The sequence below is a fragment of the Triturus cristatus genome, chromosome 8 (assembly GCF_964204655.1).
Source record: "Triturus cristatus chromosome 8, aTriCri1.1, whole genome shotgun sequence".
NCBI lineage: Eukaryota > Metazoa > Chordata > Amphibia > Caudata > Salamandridae > Triturus > Triturus cristatus.
Genome location: NC_140591.1, coordinates 226,828,725 through 226,853,185, shown reverse-complemented (window position 1 = coordinate 226,853,185; position 24,461 = coordinate 226,828,725). Strand labels below are relative to the sequence as shown.

Genomic DNA, 24,461 nt, shown 5'->3' with positions numbered 1-24,461 from the left:
TGCCAGTCTTAGATTGCTTTACTGCTAAGTGAGTCTGGTGATGTTGGACTTGGGGTGTGCCTACTGCTGGTGAACATAAACTATAGCAATATTCTTACTGAAGTCCTATAGTTCATATACAAACGTGTCCATAGAAAGAACCTGATCCTGTACTATTTCTTCAAAGATTAGACTCCTACCTTTTTCGTTGAGACCACAGAATAAGCGTGTAGCCAGTTATTTCAGTTGCTGGCTGAGGGATGTCATACTTTAACCTCCTAGCCTCCACCTGAAATGGCATAGGAGAAAATAATATAGGGCCACATGCGCAAAGTCGTTTTTTAGTCCCAAAGGCTATGGTTTGCAGTTTTCGATCGAAAAAAACTTCTTTTAGCAATGTACTTGCCCCATTTTAGGAGTCGGTACCTTTATACCAACTACTAAAATGGGATTAAAAATATGTAAAGAATCGCTATTTGGAAGGGGTGTGTTGTAGGCATCCATTCCAAATAGGGATTCTTATCTATATGTGTCAGTGGTTTAAGACTGAAATAGCGGTCACAAACTATTGAAAAGTTACTCGCAAAAGGGAAGGGGTCCCTTAAGGACCCCTTTTCCTTTGTGAATAATAAAAAAAAATTGGGAGTAGGCATTGGTCCACCACTGTCCACTCTTAAACAAACAAAACATTTCTTTTCACTTTAAATGCAGCCTGGGTTCCTTTAGGAACAGGCTGTGTTAAAATTGCGATCAGACATGGTGGTCTGCTGACCCCAGCAGGCCACCATTCCTGTGATGACATCCATTTGTTGGGTTAGTCGCAGTTTGCTGCCTGCTTTTCTAATATTCATTAGGTTGGGCACATTCCGACCCACTGTGATTTGGATTTGTAAGAACCAGCCTGTTAGTATATAGGTATTCTCAAAAATCTTTATTGGTCAAAAGTTGTGACCAGTATTTTGAGACCGATATCCGTACATCTGGCTCATTGTATTCCCAAAATAGGCCTAGTGCCTATGAAGCCACCCTCAACGCTGCAGCTAGAATGGGTTCCTGAATAAGACTTTTTGAGCTTATCACGCCCATGATAATCATGCTCAGCAGCTTCTTGTTAGAAGCAGAAAGCATTTTTAAATTGCTTTTTATCATTCAAAAAGCTCTGTAATGTAGTATACCGAAATATCATGTGCAGAAACTCCTCCTGTCTGTGGTCAGCATTTCCCTCAGATGTGCTGAATCCCTGCTTTTGAAGCCGTCCAACTTTAAGAAACAAAGAACTATTTTTGAGTTCTTCTCGGGAAATTTCCCTTGAATCTGGAAGTCAATACTACCTGAAATACTCTCTATTCCCTCATTCTAAATTAATCTCTTTCTCATTATTTGCTGTGTGGCCTTTGTTTTGTTCTCCTTTTGATGTGATTTCAAATCTGGATTGCTCTCCTAGACAAATAAGCATTCGCTAGTGCGGCCTTGCTGTTACTATACTTCCTAATTTTCATACTGATCTTATATCCCATAGTCTTGAATTGGCGATATAAAACTACAAATTAATAAATTAATTAAATAGGGTTCTTTTTTTTTTTTTAGCCCAAGTACTACAAGGCAGGTTAATGGACATTATGTCGAACTAGAATAGTTTCATTCTAAAAACTATTGTTCCAGGTAAGTAGGATTTTTTTTTATTCTTCACAGCTGAGATGCAGACTGCTTATTGTGATATTGAGGACCGAGCAGATCAAATTCCTCGATCGAACGGTGAAGTCTTGAGCTCCAAAACCAATGGCCAAAAATGCCTGTTGAGAGTTGGGCGCAGTCTCTGGCCAGAAGCTAGGCCCTCTTTGCAGCTAGCCCCTGTGTGCATGACCGAAGACTGTGATCGTTGAGGGTTGGCAGCCAACGCTGGGTTGCGTGCAGGGCTGAGCGGAGGACAGGACTTGCGGGCAGCTCCTGCTGCGCACAGCTATTGGCCATTTACTGCAGGTGCCCAGAGAAAATTTGGTCCAGGGCCTTACTGGAAGCCTGCTTCCTACTCCATCCCCTGCACCCCCTACCAAAGCCTCCTCCTCCCACCAGTGTGCATGGTTCGAGGCTCTGTGTAGCTGGGGTTGGCTACCCATAGACTATTTGCTGACTTTGGCCTGTCTACTCTGTGCATGGCTAAAGGTCGTAAAATGCCTGTGTTGCCAACCTAGGTAAAGTAAAATCCAACATTACTTGGTTTTCATTTAGAGAAATCGCAATCACAGGGCTGATCAACACCATTGCTGAGAACAAACCATCCTCCAGTTTTAGGTCTCGGCTAGACAGCGCATGCACCTCTCGAAGAGACCGGTGTTTATTCTGTGGGATTCAGCCCGCCCACAGGCTTCCCATTTGCTCGCTCCATTGTTTGTCTCATATTCTTTGTCACCAGTTGTCCCTGTCATGCATGGTCATGCCTCTTCTTGTATTTAGCCCTCCTCAGAGCATGGAACAAGTACTTGCAAACATCCACTGCTCCTGTTTTGCGCTCATTTTAGGGCCTACTTTTTTCTTTTTTTCAGCACTCTACATAGTGCTCGTGCTTTTACCAGCTCTGCCTCCTCCCTCCTGCCCCGTTCACAGATTTTCCTATTGCTTCAACTTTTAATTTCCCCCACCAATTTTTTTTTTTTTTCCCACAATCCGATGGCATTGGAGTCCTCCCTCCGCCCTGCCATAGCATGAACACGAGCTGATGGTATTGTAGCGCTTTAAGTGCGCACCAGTTACATTCTACATTGGCACATACTTTTTTCGCTGATCCTGCTTCAATTATGGCTTTTTCCCCCCTTCATTGTTGCTTCCACTGCCCTCTCCCGTCATTGCTTGCCTATCTCCCCATCCCCTCCTGCTTGACCCCCCCCCATTGCCTCCCTTGTCGCTGCTGCTTTTATTTATTTATTGTTTTGCTTGATCCAATGGTATTGGAGCACTTGTTCCGCCTTCCATCTTGCCATAGTTTAAACACCAGCTGATGGTATTAGAGCACTTTAAGTGTTCACCGGTTAACTTACACAATGACACATTCATTGCCATACGCAGGGGGAAGCGTAAAGGATTTGCCCAGAATCACAAACTGTTCGGCCGAACCAGATTTTCAAACCTGGTTCCCCAGTTCTCCTGTCGGCAACTCTGGCCATTACCCCACATCCTTCTTCCACTTCAAAGCTCCTCAAATGTTTCTCACTATCACTCCCACATTTGTTCACAAGACCCAGTTAAACTGAACAAGCATTGGCAAAGCGAATAGATCTTGGCAATTCCCGAGCTGTTGGCCATGTCAGTATGAATGTCTTTTAGCCATATGGACAGTTGATCTGCTCAAGGAATGCTGTGAATCTTTTGCTTAAGGTACTGGGTTGTGTTGACCAATCCGGTTTCTTGTTCCGAGTTGGAAAGGTCATCGCTCTGTTGGCTCACATTGCACAGCCGGTTAATAAGCATAAGTGTCTGGATACAGTGTGCACCCCAACACTGTCTCCTCCTCCTCCTCTAGAATGCATACACTAGCCCGATATTTGAAGGAAGCCATGGCCATTAACGGCTCAGTCCTTGCAGTCACAATACTTCAGGCTCCACTTGGGTGCAGTCACAATGGAAGGCTTACCAGAGCCTCTGCTTATTGGACCCTACGCGGATAAAAATCTGGCCAAGTTGCCATTAACTCAAGGTAGTTTGTTGCACAACAGAATCGTTTCTCAAATGTTCTTCTTTACTGAAAAGCTGCAGGGGAGGTATCCTGTACATAATTATTCTTATGTATAAAATATTTGTCCTGTAACCCAAACATTTAATTTTGCTACTTTGCTGTGGTACCTGATTTACTTGTGCATCTGATACAGCTGGTTTTTGTGCTTATCAGGTAGTCTTACTAAGTATAATGATTGCAAAACATTCAATTTAAAAAATATTATACTGGGAAATGCAGCACAAGTTAAAACATTTATAGTAAAAATCTGCATATTTTTAAAGCCTGTGTCCCACTGAAAAAACAAACTTGCACTTTCATATTCAACTTCAGGTATACTCTTTCTTCATAACTAGAAGTTAGTTTATGACTAGAGTATTTTATTACAACATGGATGCAGGAAAGAGAATCTTTTGGTGTGGTTCTCCCATTGTTTCATACTCGGTATACAGACATTTTACTTGCATTCACTGAGCACTGAGAGACTGTTAAACAGGATGTAGCCTTACGACTAGAGCGGTCGACCTCGAAGCTGGGGAACAGAGTTCGACTCTCTGCAACGACCCTCAACATCCTGTGATTCTGGGCAAATCACTTAATCTCCCCGTGTCTAACAAAAATGAATGTGTCAGTCCATCTGTAACAAAACTGGTGCTCATTTAAAGCGCTCTGATACCCAATGTCTTGGGTCTAAGTTCACGCTATATAAAAATCCCCCCAAAAAACATATACTTTGTCCTCCTAAAAACGTTACCAGATATACTGACTCCAGCTGAAGTATTTACCTTTAAGTAAGGCCACAGTAAAATAGTGCAGAAACTAGTGGCTTAAAAGATAAATGTCACATGTGGCATGTTCTGTAGATTTACACCATCTCCAAGAGTGACTTTAAAAATATTATTTCAAGTCTCCAAGTGCACACCTGGCCTGTGAGCAAAGCTATAGTGTGCACATAATTTAAAAAATGGTGTTGACATATTTAAAAGCCTACTTTTTAAATTAGTCAAGTCACCTATAAGTACTGCCTGGAAGCGCTCCAAGCACAGTACATATTGTAATGCCAACATTAAGGTTAATATGTGCCTACAGTAAAAGTTTTATGTTTGATAGAGACTTTTCTCTGTAGATTCCTTCCCTTAGAATTATCCCCAGGTGTCAGACTGGATCCAGAAATTATTCATGAGCAGTACCTCTGCGCGCTGGTAGGTGGAGTCATTCGGCTCAGTGTGGCATTTTTTGCACCTGAAATGACGTGTGCGGTACCTATATAGGTGCCACGCCAGCGCGCAGACGTCTGTTCTTATCTTTCCAGACCAGTCAGCGTAGATCTGGAGAACAGCCAACCCCAGTCACTTTTTGAGTTGCATGTTTCAACATTTTGTTAAAGATTTTTTTAAACATTGTCTCCTGGCGTGAAAGGGCTATCTATGAGGAAGGCTGGTTTTAAGCCCTGTGGTGCCTGTCACTGGCAAATGTCGGTGATGGACCCACACCTCATCTTCCTATGGTGTCTCAAGTGCGACCACAACGCCAAGACCTGCATCGATTGTCGCGCCATGCACCCCATTGCCTGAGGAAGCCATCCCTCAAGCTCCTTACCATGCACCGCTCTCTATCCCGGTCAAGAGGAAGGCCCCGGGATCAGTTGCGGAGCCATCGAACATTGTCGCAGTCAATGTCGTCTGGACATTCTGGTAAGTGCCACAGAAAGAAGAACAATTGGATCTTTTGAAGGCTGGCTCGTCCCTGACTGTCCCTGACCATCACTGTCCATCAATCAACCAATCAATCGGTCAAGTTTCTTGTAAAGCGAGTATACTCACTTATTAGGGTCTCAAGGCGCTAAGGGAGGGAAAGATCTACGGTTCAGTTGAAGAGCCAGGTCTTGAGGTCTTTCCTGAATTGTGGCACTGATGGTGATTGCCTGAAGAGCAGAGACAGGGAGTTCCAGGTCTTCGCAGCGAGGTAGGAGAAGGATCTTCCTCCAGCCGTGGTCTTGATGATCCTTGGGATGGTGGTCAGTGTCAGTTGGGCGGAGCGGAGATGTCTCGTGGGAGTGTAGAAGGGGAGACGGTGGTTGAGGTTTGCAGGTCCAGAGTTATGGAGCACTTTGTATGCATGCGTGAGGAGCTTGAAGGTAATTCTTTTGTTGATGTGTAGCCAGTGAAGGTCTCTCAGGTGGTCTGTGATGTGGCTGCGGCATGGTATGTTCAGGATGAGTCTGGCGGAGGCATTCTGGATGTTCTGCAGTTTCTTTAGGAGTTTTTGGGTCGTACTGGCGTAGTGTATGTTTCCGTAGTCGAGTCTGTTGTTGACAAGCGCATGGGTGACCGTTTTCCTGGACTCTGTAGGGATCCACTTTAAGATCTTATGAAGCTGTCGGAGTGTGTGGAATCACTAAAAAGAGATGACGCTGATTTGGCGGTTTATTGAGAGAGAAGTACAGGATGATGCAGAGGTTTCATGCGTAGTCCGTGTGGGGGGGATGGTGGGGTGGTTCTGAGAGCTGCCGGCCACCAGGAGTTGACCCAGTCGGAGGGGGTGGAGCCCAGTCTTGTCTGAGTTGAGCTTGAGGCCGCTGTCATTAATCCAGGTGGCGACTGCCTTGATCCCGTTGTGGAAGTTCCTCTTGGCGGATCTGGGTTCGTCGGTGAGGGTGAGAATCATCTGGGTTTCGTATGGATAGGAGATGATGTTGAGTCTGTGGCTTCTGACGATGGCTACAAGCGGGGCCATGTAGATTCTGAAGAGGATAGGGCTCAGGGAGAATCCCGGAGGCACACTCTGCAGCTGATCTCTGGGTTCTGATTTGAATGGTGGAAGTCTTACTCTCTGCGTTCAGCCGATGAGGATGGAGCATATCCATTCTAGGGTTTTGTCACGGATGCTGGCGTCATGGAGTCTTGCGTCGAGGTTGTGATGGGAGACTGTGTTGAAGGCAGCTGAGCGGTCCAGGAGGAGGAGGAGGGCAGCAGTCTTGCCTCGGTCGAGGAGGATGCAGATGTCGTCTGTAGCGGTGTTGAGATAGGTCTTGGTGCTGTGGTTGCTTCTGAAGCCCGATTGGGAGAGGTCCAGGATTTTGTTCATTTGGATGAACTCTGAGAGCTGGGTGGTGTTGTCTTTCTCGATGGCTTTGTCTGGGAAGGAGAGCAGAGAGATGGGTCTGTAGTCCTTGAGGTCCGTCAGGTTGGGCGAGGGTCTCTTCAGCAGGGGGTTGATCTCTGCGTGTTTCCAGTCTTCAGAGAAGATGGCAGACTCGTTGGGGCAGTTGATGGTGTGGCAGGGTTCAGGTGCAATGGAGGTGCTGGCTCTGTTGAAGATGTGGTCAGGGCAGGGATCTGAGGGGGCTCCAGAGTGGATGCTCTTATAGATCTGCAGGGTGTTGTCAGAGGTGAAGGTGGTCCAGTTGGGCAAGGTATGCTGGGGTCTGGAGCCATTGGATGCAGTGGTTGTGAGTGGAGTGGGTAGGTCTTCGGTTGCGCAGCTGTCATAGATCTCCTTGATCTTGCGCTGAAAGAAGGTGGCGAGGTTGTCGCAAAGTCAAACGGGTCCCAGATCTCCACAGTGTGTCTTTTGAGGGAGTGGGTGTTCAGTAGGATGCAGCTGAGGTGGTCGGGTCTGATTCTTGAGGATCATCGTGTAGTTATCAGGTTCGTTGTGCGGAGGGAGAAGGCGCAACGTGAATGTGCCTTGGGTGTTTTTGGGTGATGCAAGGTGGCAGGCGGTGGGACATCCCGGGTTGAGTGCGCAGAGGATGCTGGTGCCGTAGCGATGGAGGCTGTGAGAACCACTGTCCCTGGCGCTGGGCGCAGTCCAGGCGTGGGCAGACTTTCCTTTGGTGCTTCTTTAGGCATGCCGCCATTAAGTAGTGCTGGGGATGTGGGAGGGCTGGTCAGGAGGTGGGAAAAACAGCGCTTGGAAAGGGCGGGCCGCTGGGATCGAGCAGTGACGAGGGGGGGAGGTAGCAGAGTGAAGTAAAGGACAGAAGCAAGAGACATCGCAAAAAAATGCAGAAAGGCAATGAAAATAAAATAAAGGACAAGAAAGAGCAGCAACAGAATAAAAAGAAAAGAAAATAGCAGACGGAAGAAGGGCTCACCTCTGGGCCACCAGGGATGAGGTGCCTGCGGGGGCCTGCGGGTGGAGGAGGACCTTGAACTGCAAGCCAAGTGCTTGCAGGGGCTCCGCGCAAACACAGAACTAAGCGTAGGATTATGGGACCTTAGTATATAGGGTCTGAGTCATCGTACCACCTTGGTACCCATGACCCCGATCCGACCAGCTATAGTGTCTCACTTGCCCTTCTCCTCACTCACAGAGGAACAAGTGATTAGGCACCCCAGAACACAATACTCCCAACTCTCAGGAATCATGGTTGCAAGACACACCCTTTTGCTCACACTCTTGTACTTTGTCCACAATATGATCTCACAGAATCACGAACAAGTTTAAAACATTTATTTTAACTAACGTGCTCTAATATGCAATACACATGCCACAATAAGCAGAAAAATGCATAACACAAATACGGTCAGCATATCAAGTTGTCCGTAAATTATTAAGGGAGCCGTCATCGTAAAAGACAGCATAGCCTAACCTCCCTCCCCTTGTATAGAAGCAGGATGATCATATATTAGAAGATCGCTGGGCGTTATCTGCAGACCCCGTACCTCAGTCTATAGATGGTAAATCTACATCATAGGTGCTGTCATGCTCTTCCTGCTGGAAAGGTCCCTCTTCAAGTGTTCGCTGCCTATCCGTGCATTCCAATAAGACCAAAGTACGTATTCCCAAACAGCTGCATCAGCAAGTTTTGTCTAGGTGCTAGGGCCTGACCAGAACAGAACAACAAGGGGTAGTGCTGTTCGACCTTGTTCACAATGCTCAGACAAACTCCGAGGAACCTTGCAGAATGTGAAAACAGCGGTAGGTTCTTGTGTGAAAATCTCAAAGGAGGTATTTGCAAAATAAACTTGTGTAGTAATGTGCGCAAAGCAGCAAACAGTCTGCAGCGTGCTCATGCTACCTTAGAAAAGACGACAATGTCCCCATGGGCCATGTGAGAAGCTGACCACTACCAGGTGGTGCTGCACGGTGGGGAGAGAAAACACACACTGACTAGGTCAGTGAGGTCGCTCCCTCAACATGCCAAACATGCGAAAGTCACACCTGACCCCTTCTCAGACACTTCCTTTAATCGGAGCAGTTCTGGGCACAGTGCAGTTTCGAGCTTATCCTCCTAAACAGAAAGTCCAGGATATTCAGGCTAGGATACCGATGTTTCAGCCTCTAGCCTGGATTTCGATGCGATAGATGCTGAGGCTACTGGGCCTCGGGGCCTCCTGCATCCTGGTGGTGACGGGGGGGGGACCTGAAGTTGCAGTGGGTGCAGCATCAGGGGAATCTCTCTGACATGGTCCAGATCTCAGAGGGCACTGCAAAGATCTGCATTGTTGGTTAATGAACCGCAACTTAGTCAACAGCAGACCCCCTCTCTTTTCCACAACCAGTTCTGACCATGGCAGATGCATCACTCCTGGACTGGGGATGCCATCTTGGAGAGGTGGAGATCAGAGGCCTCTGGTCTTCGATGGAATCTGGGCTCCACATCAACCTGTTGGAGCCCTGGCCGATCTGACTGGCATTGAAAGCATATCTTCCCTCCATCACGGACACCACCGCCATATGGTACTGCAACAAACAGGCCAGGTGGGATCATGGACCCTTTAAGAGGCCCTGCATCTCTGGACATGGCTGGAGCGTCGGGGAATGTCCCTGGTGGTTCAACAACTGGTGGGATCTCTGAACGCCAGAGCAGACTAATGCAGCCAAAGATGCCTAGCGGATCATGAATGACGTCTTCATCCGGCGGATGAACAGGGTCTTTTTTAGTAGTGGGAAAAATCTTGGTTAGATCTATTCGCCACTGCCAAGAACGCTCAATGTCAGCAGTTCTGCGCGCTGGCATTTTCAAGGAGTCTCTTGCTCTGAGACACTTTTTGTCTGAAGTGGAGCTCGGGCCACCTGTACGGCTTTCCGCCCATAGTACTCCTGCCCAGAGTTATCAAGAAGATCAGGAACGACCGGGCCCAAATCTTCTTTGTGGATCTGGACTGGGCTCTGAGAGTCTGGTGTACTGAGCTGTTGAGCATGGCTATCGGTCCTCCTATCAGGTTGCCCGTTCTGGAGGATCTTATGTTGAAGCAGCAGGGGTGGTTCTTCACCTGAACTGGTCAACACTCTGCCTTCATGCATGGAGATTGAGCAGTGACAGTAGGCTGTTTTCGACCTTTCCACCCGAAGTCTGTAATATCATCTTGGCAGCCAGTCGTCCCTCCATCAAGACGGTATATGCCTGCCGTTGGGGCAAATTTGTGGCATGGTGTACAGAAAAGCAGGTTGACCCCCTGTCTGCTCCCCTATCCTAGGTCCTTCTGTTTATTATTTCTCTTGGTTTATTTTAGACACCTTAAAGGCTTTCTTTCTGTCATTTTGGCATTCCTGCGGTTGCCAGATCAGCCATTACTTTTCAAGTCCCTTATTGTACATTTCTCAAAGGTCCTTAGCACTCGTTTCCACCCTCACCCTTCGATATGCCTCAGTGGGAACAACATTTTGTTGCATCCTTTCTGGTGTGTGCTACTTTTGAGCCGCAAATGACTGTCCAATTAGGCTTCTGACCACTTTCTAGTGGCAATAACATCTGCCCAGAGGGTCATTGAGTTCCAGGCTTTGTCATCTAAGACTCTGTACTGCAACATCTTCCCAGACAAACTGGTCATTCACACTAGAGCTTCCTTCCTTCTGAAAGTGATCACTCCCTTTGTATGTAGACCAGTCCATCACCCGGCCTACCTTTTATGCTCTGCCTTGCCCCTCTAAGGAAGAAGAGCGAATCCACTGACTGGACCAAAAAAAGAGCGTGGTCGTTCTACTTTGACTGCACAAAAGAGCTCCAGGTGGACAAACCACTCTTTGTGGGGTATGTCAAAGCTCAGAAAGGGAAGGTGGTACAGAAGCTGGCCATCTCTCGGTAGATCATGCTCTGCATCAAAATCTGCTAAGCAAAAAACGGCCCCCTGAAGATTTGCGTACTCATTCAACCAGAACCAAGGCTGCGACCACTGCGTTACCATTCAGAGTCTTGATCCTGGACATCTGCCAGGCAGCAAAGTGGGCATCTCTGCAAATGTGTACAAAGCACTTCTGCCTGGACAGTCTGGTACGTAGAGACAGGCACTTTGTCCTCTTGGTCCTGCAGGACTTTCTAGTGTGAAATTGTTTCATAGACCCTTCTCCATGGAGGTACTGCTTGGGTGTCTATTCTAAGGTAAGGAATCTACTGCTAGAAGTCTTAATCGGATGAACAACTTATCTTGAGTAACACCTCTTTCTAGCTGCAGATTCCTTACTGACCCACCCATCTTCCCTGCTTTGCGAACAGTTTTTAGATTCAGGGCTGTTCCCCTTTCAGGGCCCTGGTTTCACACACTATTGGTGAGTACTCTTTGTGTTTCTACCATTCTAGAGTGGAAAGTTGTGAAAAAAGACTGACGTCAGCACGCTGGTGTGGCACCTCCATAGGCACCGTGCTAGTTCCTTTCGGTGTGGATGACTCCACGCAGATCTGAACGCCACCCACCGATTTACAGGGGTACTGCTCACAAAAAGTTTCCGGATCCGTTCTGACGCTTGGGATAATTCTAAGGTAATAAATCTGCCGCTAGATAGTCTCTACCAGATAAGGCTTTACCAAAGGTAACTGTTCTTTACTTCCTATACTCCAGTAGCTTTCCCCTATTTAGAAAGCCTGTTTCCCTCACTCAGAGCTTTTAGTGCCAAAACACAATGCTTCTGCGGGACCCCGCATTCAGTATACTGCCTTCGTGAGGCCCTTGCCTGCCTGCGCTGGACCTTCTGCACTATAATAAAGTCTTCTGAATTGGGTGCCAAAACTGTTGACCGCTTCGAACAACTGACCTGTACTAGATCGACAATCCCTCACAGTCGGCCTGCAGAAGCACGTGGACCCAGGCACCCGCACTCTTTATCTTGTGTTGGTGTTTTGTGTTTGTGCTTTTTAACTTTTAAGCTTTAAAAATCCATATCTCTTGCTCATTTTTTCCAATTTCGTTAACTTTGTCTTGTTTTTGTATTCAATTTTCTTTTTCCTAATTGGTTTGTTAATTTTATGTATGTTTCTTGGCTTCAGTCTTGTTTTGCTGCTACCTTATATAATTTCCCAAAGAAACCTCATTGTTTTGTCGACATTTCACATTTATGCCTTTGTAAGTATGATTCTGTAATAGTTCAAAATGTAAGCTATATACCAAGATAAGTTAAATACTGGATAATTCACATGATCTTCTCATCACAGCCGTTCTCGTTTTTTTCAGGATTATTTGGGTGTCAGTATAGCATTCCATGTGCAGTACTGACCTCCTCTAATGCCATGGCAAAATCTCTAATCACTTCCTGATCTTAGAAAGACTTAATTACCAGCCTCTTACATAGCTCACTCCCCAAACTGCATTATGATTAGTAGCTTAAAAGTGTTGGTGCTGTTATTGCGCAACATTTAGCGCATTTCTGAAGGCTGCGTTTGTATTGACTAAAGAATGTGGGTTGAGTCCTGCTGCAGATGGGTCTCGTGCTGCATCAGTTGCCACCTGCTGTTAACTCCAGTACCAGCCCAAGTCGCCATTGCTGGGTGAAAATTCTGGAAGATTGTTTGGCCTGCAGAATGGATTCGGCGAATTCTGCAGATACCCGCCGCTGGAGCTTGGCCACTTCTGGAGGGGTGCACCCGGGTGTGCTATCCATGTTTGATGGATCCCTTCCGGCCCGCTAAATTCCACTGTCTCCATGTTTCTTCAAACTTTGGTGATCCGTCGCGCGCCCCATGGTTATGACAAATATAGATTGATAGCACTGAATATGAACAGTATAGAGTTCCACTGGACACCATCCAACCATCAAAACTAGAAGGAAACAGACGATTTTTCAGCAGCTCGTTCCCAGACTCAGCAGAAGCCACGGCAAGAACCGCGAGCAGGGCCACTTGGGTGGGTAAATAAGGGTTCACGTCAAACAGGCAAACCGATCACAGAAGCAGATTTGCCGTTGTTGCCACGATCATATGTATATCACGTGCGCCTCCTGGTTGGAGCGAATTCTTACTGCACTGCACAGCGCTGCAATCGAACACATTGCACGACAGCACACTCTGTAATCCTGCACGGCCGGACAGCATCACATTGCACCAGATTTTTATCATACTGCACACACCTCATATTGTACCATTAACATGACTGCACTGTGTCGCTGCACTACATGCTGCCACACTTTGTGTTTAACTGCCATAGAAGAGACAACGTCACACTGCACTGTATCACAGGTGTTAAACTGAAGTGTCTCCTATTGTATTTCGTCATTCTGCACTACATTACAGTGCTGCGCTGCATTTCACTGCTGTATCATTTTTATTCAGTCGAAGGACTGAACTGCCTCGTGAACAAAGTCTCTTCATGCACTTTGGGAAACACTAACCCATAGTGCAGTCATGACATTCCTTATAGTGCTGCACTGTATTATCCTATAGAACTACTTTCTCGTGACTGTGCTATATCACTGCACTGTACACCATTGCACCGTGTCTCCACAGCAACCCTGGAAATGCAGTGAAATAGAATGCCCTGTTCACTGTTGTACTGTGTCACTTGATGCACTCTTCACCTTACTGCACTGTACCCCATTGCATCATGCACAGTGTCTCCACAGCAACCCAGGAGATGCAGTTAAATTTAATGCCCTGTTCACTGTTGTACTGTGTCACTTGATGCACTCTTCACCATACTGCACTGTACCCCATTGCATCATGCACAGTGTCTCCACAGCAACCCAGGAGATGCAGTTAAATTTAATGCCCTGTTCACTGTTGTACTGTGTCACTTGATGCACTCTTCACCATACTGCACTTACCCCATTGCATCATGCACAGTGTCTCCACAGCAACCCTGGAGATGCAGTGAAATAGAATGTCCTGTTCACTGTTGTACTGTGTCACTTGATGCACTCTTCACCATACTGCACTGTACCCCATTGCATCATGCACAGTGTCTCCACAGCAACCCTGGAATTGCAGTAAAATAGAATGCCCTGTTCACTGTTGTACTGTGTCACTTGATGCACTCTTCACCTTACTGCACTGTACCCCATTGCATCATGCACAGTGTCTCCACAGCAACCCTGGAAATGCAGTGAAATAGAATGCCATGTGTACTGTTGTATTGTGTCACTTGATGCACTCTTCACCATACTGCACTTACCCCATTGCATCATGCACAGTGTCTCCACAGCAACCCAGGAGATGCAGTGAAATAGACTGCCCTGTTCACTGTTGTACTGTCACTTGATGCACTCTTCACCATACTGCACTTACCCCATTGCATCATGCACAGTGTCTCCACAGCAACCCTGGAAATGCAGTGAAATCGAATGCCATGTGTACTGTTGTATTGTGTCACTTGATGCACTCTTCACCATACTGCACTTACCCCATTGCATCATGCACAGTGTCTCCACAGCAACCCAGGAGATGCAGTGAAATAGAATGCCCTGTTGACTGTTGTATTGTGTCACTTGATGCACTCTTCACCATACTGCACTTACCCCATTGCATTGTGCACAGTGTCTCCACAGCAACCCAGGAGATGCAGTGAAATAGAATGCCATGTTCACTGTTGTACTGTGTCACTTGATGCACTCTTCACCATACTGCACTTACCCCATTGCATCATGCACAGTGTCTCCACAGCAACCCAGGAGATGCAGTGAAATAGAATGCCCTGTTCACTGTTGTACTGTCACTTGATGCACTCTTCACCATACTGCACTTACCCCATTGCATCATGCACAGTGTCTCCACAGCAACCCTGGAGATGCAGTGAAATAGAATGCCATGTTCACTGTTGTACTGTCACTTGATGCACTCTTCACCATACTGCACTGTACCCCATTGCATCATGCACTGTGTCTCCACAGCAACCCTGGAAATGCAGTGAAATAGAATGTCCTGTTCACTGTTGTACTGTGTCACTTGATGCACTCTTCACCATACTGCACTGTACCCCATTGCATCATGCACAGTGTCTCCACAGCAACCCAGGAGATGCAGTGAAATAGAATGCCCTGTTGACTGTTGTATTGTGTCACTTGATGCACTCTTCACCATACTGCACTGTACCCCATTGTATCATGGACAGTGTCTCCACAGCAACCCTGGAAATGCAGTGAAATAGAATGCCCTGTTCACTGTTGTACTGTGTCACTTGATGCACTCTTCACCATACTGCACTGTACCCCATTGCATCATGCACAGTGTCTCCACAGGAACCCTGGAGATGAAGTGAAACAGAATGCCCTGTTCACTCTTGTGCTGTGTGACGTGATGCACTCTGCACTATACTACACTGTGCCTTACTGCAGTAGCTCAGTAGATGCAGTGAAACAGAATGCCCTGTACACTCTTGTGCTGTGTGACGTGATGCTGTCTGGTCCATACTGCACTGTACCCCACTACACCATGCTGCAGTAACACAGGAGACGCAGGGAAACAAAATGCCCTGTTCACTCTTGTGCTGTGTGACTTGATGCAGTACGCACTGTACCGCACCGCACCATGCCGCAGTAACACAGGAGACGCAATGAAACAGAATGCCTTGTACACTCTTGTGCTGTGTGACTTGATGCTGTCTGCACCATACTGCACTGTACCCCACTACACCATGCCGCAGTAACACAGGAGACGCAGGGAAACAGAATGCCCTCTTCTCTCTTGTTCTGTGTGACTTGATGCTGTCTGCACCATACTGCACTGTACCCCACTACACCATGCCGCAGTAACACAGGAGACGCAGGGAAACAAAATGTCCTGTACACTCTAGTACTATGTGACTTGATGCTGTCTGCACCATACTGCACTGTACCCCACCACACCATGCCGCAGTAACACAGGAGGTGCAGTGAAACCGATGTCCTGTTCAGTCTTGTGTGACTTAATGCACTCTGCACCATATTGCACTGTATACACCACTGCACCTTGCCATAGTGTCTCCAGAGCAACCCTGAAGATGCAGTAAAACATAATCCCCTCCTCACTCTTGTACTGTGTGGCTTGATGTACTCTGCTCCATACTGCACTGTACCTCACAGCACCATGCTGCAGTAACCATGCCCTGTTTACTCTTGTACTGTATGACTTGCTGTGCTCTGCACCATGCTGCACTCTACCTCACAGCACCATGCTGCAGTGACACAGGCGACGCAGTGAAACAGAATGTTATGTTCACTCTTGTACTGTGTGACTTGATGTTCTCTGCTCCATACTGCACTGTACCCCACCGCACCATGCTGCAGTAACAATGCCCTGTTTACTCTTGTACTGTATGACTTGCTGCACTCTGCACCATGCTGCAGTGACACAGGAGGCACAGTGAAAGAGAATGCCCTGTACACTCTTGTACTGTGTGACTTAACTTACTATGCACACATACCCCATTGATGCACGTGAGCGAGCAGCACTTATTGTATGGCCGTACTGTTTCTGTGGGAAACTCCTGCTATGTCTGCCTAACACCCCTTGCTATCTATGCACCTCTTTGGGAAGCCTGTAAACCCGAAGCACACCAAGAATGTGGAGTAAACTAAGGCCTTAAGGGTGTGCTCCCCCCATCGTCCGGCTTGTAGATGTGAGTTGTGCCGGCTCTGTTCCCACTAGTCTTTCCGCAGTCACCCTCTGAGGTGCTGCCAGAGCCCCGAGACAGATGAAGAGCCTCACTCTAGCCACTCACTCACAACACAAACATTTCCCACGCAGGCCTCTTACAAGTGGAGCACCCTACCATCCAAGCACTCCACGCCGCAATGAGATACTCGTTCGATAGGGCACTCTGAAGCACTATATAAATGCAGGTACAAAACAAGAGATTGTATCTTCTTACAGTCAACAGATATGCAGAGTGCAGCTTCTAAGCGCTATCTCAGATATAAGAATTTCCAGATGCTCCGTCTCATTGTGCGATGTCTGTAAAACTGCTATTGCATTGTTCCAAGTTTAAAATATATAAGGGATAATGTACCCCCTGCTGTAAATTATAAGGCTATTGCAAGTCACCAAGGAGTTCCAAAGTCAAATAGAGGAACAAGGCCAAAGGCTGAGTTCCTTTATAAGGTTATGGAACTCCGAGGTGCCTTGAAATATCCTTATGTACGGCAAGGGGAACTTTATCTCATATAATACATGGTCTCACCATCACCTTTCCCTCAAACAACTTGGTGCGTAGCTCTTACATATTAAAGATAGAGCCTGTTTGCATACATGAAGAATGAAAATAGAACTGCTTGTGCAAAATTAAACACATCAAAAATCTGTTAGACCTCTTTTGTGTCACAAAAATATATTAGAAACAGTTCAATAAAAGTCAGTTTTGCTTTTAAAAAAATGCTGTAGGAGCTTGGAATGTGTAGAAACATGCAGTAATATTCTTAATTTCTATAATAATCTAAGGAGTACAAAAATATAAAAATGTTTTACTTTACCCTGTTAGTTAGAAAAAAGAGCAGAAGAAAGAAAAACAAGGTTTCATTTTGGTTGCTTTAAACAGCTGCTTCTTGACCTGACCTGCCTTTCACCTCGGCTGCTGGCTTTGGCAGCAATAACTTTTTCCAGTTTGTTGCTGATTATAAAGAAATTGGAGACGTTGTTTTTACCAGGAGCGGCTCCTCCATTAGGATAGAGGAGCTTCGCTTCTCTGCCCAAAACACCCCCTAGGGATGAAAAATGAAATGGTAATAAAATTAATATATCACCATTTTATTTTCCATCCTCCCATCCTGAACTGAGCTTCAGGACGGGGCGGGGCCATTGCTGCTGAGTGGCAGCAGGAATCTGCGCACTTCAGTTTAAAGTGTGCATGTCTTTTTGGCCGGCTGTCTTGCAACGGCCAGCCAGATATGCACATTTTAAACTTCTCTAACTTGGCTGTTTTAAGACAGCTGGGTTAGAGAAAGTACAGGCCAGTGATCTTGAGAGTACTGAGAGGCAGCTCCCTCCAATCCTGGCCCTTCTCTCATGTTGGTTACCAGTATGATAGCAGCACCAGGATTGCTTAAGGAAATTTACTGGAGCCCGAGGAGACCGGAGCGCGAAGGACGTCGGACAGCAAGCAAGGTAAATGGTTTTTTAAATTTTTATTTACACACACCACTCATCTTGCAAGCATGGATGCACCAACACCACATATGCCCATCTTCCCACCTTGTCTACATGCCAGCCGCTGCTAGTTTATACAAGGCTTGCAGAATCCCTTGTATTATGAAACAATAAAGCTATATATATATATGTATATATATATATATATATATATATAGATATATATATATACATATATATATATATTTAAAAAAAAAATTATTTTATTTTATTATTTTATATATTTTTGGTTACAATGGGTGCAGGTTGGGATTTTAACTAGAGGCTCGCAGTCCCCACGGAGATGGTAGCATTGAGAGTGCATCATAATGAACTACCTCCCTATCATGTGGCATTTAAATTGGGCAGTGTATTTCAGATTGGCATGTTTTGCATTTATGTAATGGACGGGTGGTGTGATCAGTGGCGCGGGGAGTACGTGATAGACAGCATTATCTGTCCTAACACTTCCCTACTTTCAGCTAAATATGCATACTCACGATGAGACACGTGCTATCTTGTGGCCCCACCCAAAGCGCCTCTGCACATATATTGTTTTATGGATCATAAGCAACAGATTTGGCACGACAAGTACTGCTTTTACTGCAGACCTAAAATGTACAGAGTTCTAAGCACACCAGACATTTGTACTTCATGCTTCTTCTGAGAAAGGTGTAGACTTTCAAGTAAAAATGTGGAACATCAAGTCAGTGGTTTTGATTGATTTGATTTTCCAAGGAGTGGTGTTTAATGGGCACCCGTCTCAGTGCCTTCTTTATGCTGATACTTTCAGTTTCCAAGCTATTGTAAAATGTGTCCCTTTGCCTTTTTCTTTCTGAGATGCTGGAGTTGATTGCATAATAATATACGAACTTTAAATGTCGAAAGATAGAGCCTCCAGCGACGTATCTCTGATAAATGTTTCTGTTTTAGGCAATAGCACTTCAAAAGAAAAGTCTTACAGTGCGTTGCGATTGTGAGGTTTAAGAAGTGCAGTTACTATCCACTTGAAGAACTGTGTTTGATCTTTCTGGTTCTCTAGCCAATACCTACTAAACCCTTCCTCGTCCCACTACTTACTAACTGAGGTGGGTCCTTCTTCTCTCAGACATGACATGAACTAGCCACATCTTGGAACAGGCCACTATCTACCGTCTTTCCGCCCCCCCCCACTCCCCACATAGGGTTTTCTGTGTCCAAGTACTTACGGGCAGCACTCTTACATAGGTACTCCCCATGAAAACTACTTCTGCTCCTACTGATTGGGGACTACATTTTATTTTCCATCCTCCCATCCTGAACTGAGCTTCAGGACGGGGCGGGGCCATTGCTGCTGAGTGGCAGCAGGAATCTGCGCACTTCAGTTTAAAGTGTGCATGTCTTTTTGGCCGGCTGTCTTGCAACGGCCAGCCAGATATGCACATTTTAAACTTCTCTAACTTGGCTGTTTTAAGACAGCTGGGTTAGAGAAAGTACAGGCCAGTGATCTTGAGAGTGCTGAGAGGCAGCTCCCTCCAATCCTGGCCCTTCTCTCATGTTGGTTACCAGTATGATAGCAGCACCAGGATTGCTTAAGGAAATTTACTGGAGCCCGAGGAGACCGGAGCGAGAAGGACGTCGGACAGCAAGCAAGGTAAATGGTTTTTTAAATTTTTATTTACACACACCACTCATCTTGCAAGCATGGATGCACCAACACCACATATGCCCATCTTCCCACCTTGTCTACATGCCAGCCGCTGCTAGTTTATACAAGGCTTGCAGAATCCCTTGTATTATGAAACAATAAAGCTATATATATATATATATATATATATATATATATATATATATATATATATAGATATATATGTGTATATATATATATATATTTTTTATTTTTTTAAATTTTTTATTTTATTTTATATATTTTTGGTTACAATGGGTGCAGGTTGGGATTTTAACTAGGGGCTCGCAGTCCCCACGGAGATGGTAGCATTGAGTGTGCATCATAATGAACTACCTCCCTATCATGTGGCATTTAAATTGGGCAGTGTATTTCAGATTGGCATGCTTTGCATTTATGTAATGGACGGGTGGTGTGATCAGTGGCGCGGGGTGTACGTGATAGACAGCATTATCTGTCCTAACACTTCCCTACTTTCAGCTAAATATGCATACTCACGATGAGACACGTGCTATCTTGTGGCCCCACCCAAAGCGCCTCTGCACATATATTGTTTTATGGATCATAAGCAACAGATTTGGCACGACAAGTACTGCTTTTACTGCAGACCTAAAATGTACAGAGTTCTAAGCACACCAGACATTTGTACTTCATGCTTCTTCTGAGAAAGGTGTAGACTTTCAAGTAAAAATGTGGAACATCAAGTCAGTGGTTTTGATTGATTTGATTTTCCAAGGAGTGGTGTTTAATGGACACCTGTCTCAGTGCCTTCTTTATGCTGATACTTTCAGTTTCCAAGCTATTGTAAAATGTGTCCCTTTGCCTTTTTCTTTCTGAGATGCTGGAGTTGATTGCATAATAATATACGAACTTTAAATGTCGAAAGATAGAGCCTCCAGCGACGTATCTCTGATAAATGTTTCTGTTTTAGGCAATAGCACTTCAAAAGAAAAGTCTTACAGTGCGTTGCGATTGTGAGGTTTAAGAAGTGCAGTTACTATCCACTTGAAGAACTGTGTTTGATCTTTCTGGTTCTCTAGCCAATACCTACTAAACCCTTCCTCGTCCCACTACTTACTAACTGAGGTGGGTCCTTCTTCTCTCAGACATGACATGAACTAGCCACATCTTGGAACAGGCCACTATCTACCGTCTTTCCGCCCCCCCCCCACTCCCCACATAGGGTTTTCTGTGTCCAAGTACTTACGGGCAGCACTCTTACATAGGTACTCCCCATGAAAACTACTTCTGCTCCTACTGATTGGGGACTACAAGAAAATGTGCCCCTTTTGCAACCCATTTGGGTGGAGGAGCTTAAGCAGATTGGAGGGGCAGACAGGAAGTGAATAGAAGGCTGTTCCTAGGTTTTTAAAGGTCACACGGTGACCGGGAGGATGTAGATGCACCTCATTTGGTAAGTACTGAGCGAGGAAGGGTAATCGGGGTAATGACGATTACTTGTAAGTCATTGGTGACTTTTTTTCACTGGCGCCTTCTTCTCAACATGTGACTTGGCCTCTAAATAGAAGGATCTCATTGGATTTTTTGTTTTTTTAAAGTAATATTTCGGAATAAAATCCTCTTGAATTATGCAGTTATAGTTTATTTCTATGATTTTTCTGTGGTAGTTGTTAATATGAACTATTTGATGTTTATGCGGACAAGTGGTCCAAAAAACTGTAATAAAATAAATGAAAAGTTTTCAGAAAGAATTCAGGCCTTGGAGCACACCTATTTTCCACAGCCTAGCTTAGGGTGACAAAGCTTGTAGGTGAAAGACTGCATAGAAATTTCTTTTGCATTGAATGCTGGGTTTTATTTGCTTACTAAAGAGATACATTGCATATACCTTTTGAGGTGCTGATGCAAAATAACATAAATACCATTGGTAAATAAAATTCATTTTGCAGACAGTGCATATCATAAGACATAATTACTCCTAACATTGGATTGGCGCATGTAGAATCAGACTGTCTGGAAAATGTAGTCCAAAACTAGCCTAAACCCCTTCACTCTCCAATATTTTCCCTCCTCTGTCTTTAGCCCATTTTCACAGTAGTCTTTAATTACTGTTCTGACAGTGTATGCCTTTGTTCCTCCCTTCTGGTATGGAATTCTCCTTTACCATCACAAACCTCTTTTTCTTAGAATGTGCTTGGATTTTTTCTCTCCAGCTGGTTCCTGCAAATGCAGTGGATGAACGTACTACCTGGCTCGTGGAAGAATACAGCGCCTCCGGCCGCCTGGACAACATCACGCATGTCATGAGTTTACACCCCCAGTATCTGGAATATTTCCTCCGCACCCAGTTTTATATGCTACGCATGGAGGGACCCCTCCCCTTACACTACAGGCACTACATTGCCATTATGGTAGGTTTGGTTTATTCCCACTAGAACCCGTGTGTAACGAATGTAGATTTAAAGAAGTGATGAGAATCGCATAGAGTTGGAATGTGGTGTACAAATCTAATGAACATGTACACAGCTGAAAATCACCTAGAAGAATAATGTGAGATATTTTCAGGACTGTAGCTACTGCTGTACACACATTTGGATGAAAAGCATGGCCTTGAATGCTATTGTCGTATTGACAAAGGTTACCTTTGTGCAGAAGTTCTCTTCTTTGAACTGAAGTCTCATGTTGGCTTTTATGTGAAGATGTTGGCTTGGTAAAATTCAAGTACTTCCAAGAAATATATTAGAAAATGTTGATTGGTTGACAGTGAGACTCTCTGGACATAGAGAACTGGAGAATACTAGTTAGGGAGACACGGGGAGTTAATGACTGTGTTTTAGGCTGTGAAGCAGAAGGTCCCTAGGGCACGCAACACTAGTATAGGCAATCAGGAGAAGGAGTGGTGGGAGGGGGGCAGGGGAGAGGGGACTGGTAGACCCTGGGACAACGGGACACATCTAGGGAACTAACACCAATAGACACATGGATGGAGAAGAAAAATAATTCTCAGGCAAGAATCCAAACAGCCAGGCAGAGAAATGAACGCTCTGACATTAACCAAAATCACATGAGAAAGTCGCGCCCCAATGCCTCACAGGAGTCCTTCCCTGGTACAACCTAGCCCACACTTACTAAATGTAGGACTGTAACATCTGAGCAAGACCTATAAAACACTCTGCAGGGTAAACACTTAATGTTGATAAACATGAATCACACTGACTAGTTGAAAGGTCACAATATGATCAGTTGTAGGAAAAGCCCACACCACAGAAACCGCATTTTGAAAGGTGGTAGACCTCTCTTCTGAAAAACCTAATCCGCATGCAAAACCTAGTTTGCAACTCCTGGGCTGAGACGTCAAGAAACTGATGGATTTTCTGCTATTAGAAAAAAAAGCATACAATAAATAAATAAAAAGAATCGAAGTTAATTTCCATGATTTCTCCGTGCATAGCTGTGCTCTTGGTTTCTTGCTAGCCTCATCTCACCACACTGCGGGAGAACTTTGCTACTCTTTTTTAAAACTAAGATGCCAACCATACTGTTCATACTTTTGGTGTGCTTTGGGTTCGGGCTTGAAGGTCCTAAAATAGGGTACTATGGTACTTGGGTAGAGGCTTGTTTATTTTTATGTATCTTATGTGTATGTTAATCACATACACAAGTCTCGGTAAATGAGAAATTAAAAACACCGTAAAAGATAAAGCCAGTGATTAGACATGAGGATATTTTCCAGGGAAACGTTAGAAATGCTACAGAACAAATGTTTCAAAGATTCCCAAAACAAGGACAGAGACTAAAGGACATTGCAGAGATTAAGAGTACTGAGTACTTCTTTGAGTGAACCAACAAGATTTTAAAGAAAGAGCTGAGTAACCATGGGAGGACATATCGTCCTTCATCACTTGGGCATTGTTTGGTAGATACACCCTCTGCGATCAAAGAGCCAAGTCCTAGGAGCCTGCCAACATCAACTTTCCCCTCTGTCTTGGGCAGCCTCTTTCATTCTCATCTGTGCTCGTCCCTCACCCCAAACCAACAATACCATCATAGAAGAAATCACAGACCTCATTGTCTCCACCACAGCACTTACATCTTCCATTCGTACGAGACTTCAACCTGCCTAGCAACTCCAGCACAAAGACCATGAAGAAATTCCTCAACACGCTCTTTATCACTGTGGACATCGAACAGCATGTCACCAACCACCCATTCCAAAGGCAATAACCTCGTCCTCATCCTGTTATCATCACTCTCAGTACATCGTGGAGACCCGATACCCCTGTTTTGACTAGCCAATATTCCCATCTCTTTTTCCATCTTCCACAATCAATTAGACTGTACCCATCAAGGGCAACTAAATGGGACAAAAATTAACATTGCGCTCAGAAGAGCTTCTCAATCGGTCAAAAATATCCAGATCACACCAGTAGCTGGCACAGTATTTGACAACCGCAACATAACACAAAATAGACATCTACACTGCCTCCCACCCCTTTCTCACAAACAACTAACACAACCCGGTCTCCTGATTTGCTCAACCTTTGCAACCTTCCATACAGTCGGTCATCAAGAACTGATTCATAAACTGGAACTACACACAGGCTTCTTCCACACAGTCCTGCAGTGGTTCACCTTCTACCTCTCTGCCCACCAACATTTCACTCAGAGTGGAACTGCAAGATACCATGAACTCACCTCTTGCAGAGCACCACAGATTACCATGCTCTTGCCCATCATCTTCAGTGTCCACATGGAACCTTTTGTATCCTTACTTCCCAACAAAAGCATGACTATCCATCAATGTGTCAATTTTTCTCAACTCTTCCTTAAAGTTTCCTCATGAAGATGCAAACCACCTTAGGAAGATGGTGCCATATCAGGAGCCCCCGAAATTG

General features: G+C 45.3%; 1 protein-coding gene across 1 annotated transcript in view; it reads left to right on the top strand.

Annotated features, from left to right (window-relative positions):
- The window catches only part of SESN3 (sestrin 3), a 247,821-nt gene that overhangs the window by 138,911 nt on the left and 84,449 nt on the right, over positions 1-24,461 (top strand). The window contains exon 3 of the mRNA XM_085621415.1: positions 21,780-21,977. Coding sequence (XP_085477541.1) covers positions 21,780-21,977 — 198 coding nt within the window. The remainder of the gene's footprint in view (positions 1-21,779; positions 21,978-24,461) is intronic.